General features: G+C 39.6%; 1 protein-coding gene across 4 annotated transcripts in view; it reads left to right on the forward strand.

Annotated features, from left to right (window-relative positions):
- Positions 1-4,343, forward strand: part of LOC135417807 (catenin alpha-3-like) — a 61,402-nt gene extending 57,059 nt beyond the window's left edge. For all 4 annotated transcript variants that reach the window (XM_064662307.1, XM_064662308.1, XM_064662309.1 and 1 more), the window contains one exon: positions 3,688-4,343. In XM_064662307.1, coding sequence (XP_064518377.1) covers positions 3,688-3,777 — 90 coding nt within the window. In that variant the 3' untranslated portion in view covers positions 3,778-4,343. The remainder of the gene's footprint in view (positions 1-3,687) is intronic.
- The last annotated feature ends 1,657 nt before the right edge of the window (positions 4,344-6,000 follow it).

Genomic DNA, 6,000 nt, shown 5'->3' on the forward strand with positions numbered 1-6,000 from the left:
TATCCCCCCTCCACATTTGCCACAGTGTGTGCCATCGTTTTCCAGCTCGGCTTTTCAGTTGGACGTGCCTGCCTGTAGTGGCAGTCTTGCACGATTTTAATTTGCAAACAATTTGTATCTCACTGCGTGCAGTTTTTCTGTCTCTGCATGGAAACTAGACCTCTGAGGGAAAAAAAAACTTTTCTGGGAAAATAAAACAGAGAACTTATTTTTTAAAAACAATGGTTTGGCAGCTTCTGTGTTTGGTGTGGATTTTATTTTGGTGTGTGTGGCCCACGATATGGAGATTTGGTGAGCTCACTGTACAGCTGCTCAGGGAGCAGGGGGAGGGTTTTTCTGGTCTTCTCATATATAGTGTTTTTACTTTTAAAAATCTGAGCATCAAAATTAGGTAAAATATACAAGAAACTTCAGGGGGAAAACCAGAAAGTGTAGTTGTATAGTTGGTCACATTTGCATCCATGTGTCTGATAACTGTTCTGTTGTTAATGCCAAAGCTGCTTGATGCTGATGGCTTCATCCAGCCTGACCTTAGTGTGCTGAGGGAATAACAAGAAGTCGATTTTTACCAAGTAATTAAAAGTGTTATTATAAAGGAGCACTCTAATTCTAAAAATGTATTGAAATTGCTGCTGAAAGTATAAACACTGGCAAACTGAAGAGTGCATGGGATTCCTCTTCGGACCAATGAGGGTGTATCCAAAACTCGGAGGAACAATTTGCACTTAATTGCTTTTTCTGCAGCTGTGATAAATGGATGAAATTTAAAGAGACAAGGAAGTATATTTTTGTCTTCCAAATGTACAAGGAGTGAAGTAGTTGCTCAAATCCTACCAATAATGCAGTCATGAAGGTCTTGCTGTCTCACACGTCTTTGAAATGTTCTCCTGTGAGTTAGTATGTTTTGGAATTTGGGGGAAATGGACAGAATTCTGGTTTATTTTTGCATCTAGAATGAGAATTATGAGAAATAATATCTTCCCCCTTTTTATATAGCCTGTGAAGGATCTAAGTAGTTAGTATGTAAAGTCTTCAGCCTCCAAGATAAGAAGACTCAAACTATTATCTGAGGTGCCCATAGCAAAACCCCTTCAAAACTTTGATATTAGAAGGGGGGAGTTCTGAAACAGTGATCTATTTTCAGAAATAAAACTAGTGATACTGTAAAGAGGTTGAGATAGACGTGGGATTTCTTTAAACCTGCCTCTCACTTTCCTGAGAAAACAGAAGGGGACCTGTAGGGATCCTGGGAGTTGAGCAGAGGGCTAAAAAAGCTCCCCCCCAGTCTTTTCAAAGCTCAGACTGTTGCTGTTTCTATGAAACAGTTACTTTTAGCTGTACCCAAAATGTCCTGAGTTTCCTGTCTAGTCTTGCCTCTGATAAATGTAGCTAAAATGTCTTAGGAGCCAAGGATGGATGATGCTTCAAGTTCAACCATGGAGTCCCCAGGTCATTTAAAAACAAACAGTACCAAAAAGAGTGTGACACTGGGAAGGAAATGAGGTCTTCGGCTGGAATTAAGTTACAAAAACAACTAAGTAAGTAATATTAAAAGGGCATGACTTTAAAAAGCTGATAAAGAATATTGAATGCATTCCATGGGGGACTTGCAAACACCACTGATTTTGTACCTGGACATTTGCTTTGGTGCCATATATGTCTCCTATAGGAAATTTGATGTGTGGGTAGTTTATTTCAGTGGTAAACAGGGACTCAGAACTCCATACTTTCAGTAGACTAGAAACCAGATTTTTCCCCCAAATGAAATAGACTGTTACTTCAGATGGTATGTTTATTCTAAGGTGGGACAAAACCACAATTTGTGGAATGTAAACGGGATCAGAGTCTAAGGAGAATAATACTTTATGATGCAGCAATAACTGACAATATGACAGAGTATTCTGCCAGACAGCAATGTCCACTCAAGGAACAAACAAAACTACACTTTTATGCAGCAGGAGTGAGGTGAGCCTTAAAAGGACAAAATCATTTAGAGTTGATAGTTTTTGATTTTTCGGGACAGTTTATTAAAAGAAAACAACAAAAAAAAAGATAGTGCAAAGTATTTGTCAAGTGTATTTTAACAGATACCATCACTGAAAAAGCTGAGTTTAGTAAACTCTTTCATGTTTATTCTAGATGAAGCTACATACTGTGCTCTCCAGCCACGCTGACCGTTGTCTTTATCTAAAATGTTAAAACCTCCTGTGACAGATTCCACAACATCCCTGACTCTTCTTGCATTTCAAATTCTTTTTCCTAGTGTTTAGTCTGAATCCCTCTTTAATACATTCATGATCATGGCATCTTGTACTTCCTACTATAAAAATAAGAATCAGATTATTCCTTTTTGCTTTGCTGTGCTCTTGTGTGTATTATCATGATCGTGCCTATCTCTCAGGTTTCTCTGCAAGTAGCTCATCTTTCCTGCTAAGTCATGCTTTTGACATCTTCTGTTATATCCTGTGGCTCAAATGCTTCTACCCCATTATTAAAGGATGCTGTTGATAAGTAGAATGGAAGGATTTCTTCCGATGTCTTCTGTTTACACCTATGTGATTTGACTTCTCTTGGTAGCACAACCATCTTTGTGACTTTTTTAGGCAGTTCCTGTGAAGTGTTGCCTAATGGGTTGTTAGCAATCATCCCTTGTGCAGCTGACTGTTCCTGCCTGTGTGATGACTTGTGCTGCCCTTCCTGAACTCCATCCTACCTATGCAGCAAATGCCTATTTATAAACATCACTGTGAGTTCAAATCCTGCCCTCCAGTGCACTAATGGTTCCTTGACCTCCCCTCCCCAGGAAATCCCTTTCTATTTTCTTATCCCAGTTATGTTCCATAGTGAGGCAACCAAAACAGACCCCTGCAGAAAATCATTTAATGCATGTCTGTAGTTGCAGAGAATCATTGGTAATTGCTTTAAAGAAATCTCTATTGATTCCAGAGAAATTTAGTCTATTTTTCTCCCATGTATTTATACAAAAGTGATATGAGACTATCAAAATCTAGTCCTATTATGAGATATTTGCTACTAATGCTATGAATACAAGAACAGAAGCATAAAGAAATTAGGCTGATTTGGTGAGACTGGCTTTGGACAAAAAACCAGCCTGGTGGCTATTACTCATTCCTGTATTTATTTCTAGATAAATAAATAGTGTCCTTCATTATTTGTTCTGTTTTTTTTCTTCAGGAGTCTAAGTGTAGCTGGCTGGTCTAATTGCTTGGTTTCTGTCTTTGGAAAAGGCTAGTTAAGTTTGGTCCCCTTCAGTCTTCCATTGCCATGCAGATCTCCTCTCCCTCACACTGTATCACTGACAGCAAGGAGTGCTGTCACCAACCCACGAGTTCTTTGTCATCACAGGGTGACGTTCATTCAACCTACTGCCTGAATGAAACATGTTGCTGTTTATTTTGCAGGTTTTTGATGTTCCTTTCCAAGAGTAATGAGTGCCATCATTAAACTAAAGTGGCTTTCAGAGCTTCACATAGTTCCTCCTCATTGATTAAATAAAATCTTATAAATATTATAAAACATAACACTTTCATGTTTGTACATGAGAAGCAATATTTGTGTTTGGACTAGGTCTAAGTGCTGACTTCATATCTCTGGAATAATAAAAGTTAAGGAGCATTATTTTCAAAGAGTGTGACAAGTTCTTTGTCGCTCTCTTATCATGGCTAGCCTTCGCGAACGAAGATTTGGGAAGGTTCTCCTTCGAGAAGAACAAGGACTGGTTTGATGAAAACAATCAAGAGATCCAGGACTTGTTGAGGAAGAAGAGAACCACCCACCAAGCACACCTTGCACTGCCATCCTGTCACGTAAGAAAAGCAGCCTTTCGTCTCGCATGCAGCAAGCTCCAACAGAAACTCTGTGACATCCAGAACAAGTGGTGGATCGATGTAGCAGGAAATATTCAATTATGCACAGACATGGGTGACCACAGAGGATTCTGTGAGGCCCTGAAAACAGCATACGAGCCTACATACCAGGTCCAAAGCCCTCTACTCAGCACAGACGGTCAAACGCTTCTGCCAGATAAAACCTCCATTCTGAATCGATGGTCTGAACACTTTCAGACTCTTTTCAGTACCAACTGTGTAGTTCAAGATGCAGCTATTTGCTCTCTTCCAGATGTAGAGCTTTGTATGTTTTTATTGGTTGGAATCATCACCGAGTGAAGTGATGCATGATTCTTAGCCATAATTGAAGGAGAAAATACATTCCCTGATTTTCTGGAATGTAACACGTCTGCATATTCTACAGAAAAAGCGAGAATTATAGAGGATGCTTCCTCTGTTGAACACTATAAAAAAGTGATGTATGTGCTATTTTAATTTGACATTCTTTTCTTAGTTTGGAGCAGTAGGGAGTGGAGATTATAATAAAATTTTCCTTACTGAATAGTGAAGGAAAACAAAGAGCTGGTCATATAGATGTCTTGTAAGCATTTTCAAATTTGCTTTCTCACAGCTTTCTGTTGTGACCTTGAGCAAACCTCTTAGTACAGGGTCTACTGGAGGACAACCCTACATGCCTCCATCTAAGAGGTGAAAATTTATAGGTGTATCAGGACTTGCAGGTGAGATTCTGTGGATATTTGAAGTTCCTTTTGTCAGACTATGACAGATTTATGTCAGACTAGGTAAAAGGTTCAGTCTGAGCACAACTGACATATTTTTACAGGATCAGGGTCAGTATATAGCGTATTAGTCTGAGCTACTGTTTTTGTTCGTGGTGGGAGGTTTGGGGTGGTTTTTTTTGTTTGTTTTTTGTTTTTTAAATTTAATATGAGAATAACCTGCTTTTTAGATGCTGAACTAACGCAAGCTGGAAGTGCAATAACAGTTTGGAATGTAGAGCTCTGATTACTAACAAGTGGCTAATGAGTGATATTATGTCATGGTGAAAATGACAGTTATAGTAGGTGAGTTATCTGAAGGGAATGTTTTACTGTATTGATCCAACCCTGACAGACATATACTGGTTTCTCATGGAAAAATAAATTCTTTTATAAAATGTCTCTCTGCCTTGGCACTTCATCAAAATCAGATTAGGTGAAATGCAAAGCTTTGCAAAATGACTGAGCTGTGAGTGGAGAGTGGTTTGAGAGCATAATGTTTGGTAATGATGGACAAATCCTGCAGGAACACTGCCCCTTGCACACTTGCTCCAGGAACTCTTGCAGACAACAGCCAAAGCAGGCTCTGCCAGGAGCAGTTGTGTTTTCTTGCTGTCTTTCTCTAAAGGCTCAGCTTGTGCTGTAGTTCCTATGCCCATACTACCTGCCCATACTCCAGTGTCTTAGGAGATGGAACATTCACACAGGGAATAGAAAACTGGTATTTGCTGCTCTCCAAATACAGTTAATGCAGGATGTAGGGGTTTTTTTCTCATGTGGTGACAGGTTAGGAGGTAGAGATCTCTGTGTCCCCTCTGAAACTCCAGCTCTGTAACCAGTTAGGGTTATGTACCAGGTGAGCTTCAACACTCACCCCTGGCTCAAAACCTTGCTTTGAGGGAAGAGCTTGAAAGGCCTTTTCAAAAGGTTTCTGTCACTTGAATAGTAGCCTTTGGATTCCAGCTGTTTGAGGGTACTTCTGAGCTGAAACAAAACCCTCAAGATAGAAATCAGTGTTGCATACACTAACAGATTACTTGTTGGACTTGTCTTGAATCTGAGGCAATATTCTTACTCTGTAGTCTGTGTGATGGTATCAAGTTGGGCTCTTAGTTCTTCTTTTTGTATTGTCTCCCCTGCACACATACCCTCCTCTTCCCCAGCACATGTTCTGCATCAAGCTGCAGTCTATATTTTGCATTTGCATGATGCTACCCATGTGCAGCTTCCCCCTAAATTAACTCACCATAGTCATTTAGCACTTAAATTTCTTATTGAGTCATTCTGCATCAATTTTTGTTCAGTCTGTCTTCTTCCTCCTCCAAGCCTTTGTCATCTGTCATCCACACCTCATTTCTGTTTGTGCATTCTAA

This window comes from Pseudopipra pipra, chromosome 8, assembly GCF_036250125.1.
Source record: "Pseudopipra pipra isolate bDixPip1 chromosome 8, bDixPip1.hap1, whole genome shotgun sequence".
In the NCBI taxonomy this organism is placed as follows: Eukaryota; Metazoa; Chordata; class Aves; order Passeriformes; family Pipridae; genus Pseudopipra; species Pseudopipra pipra.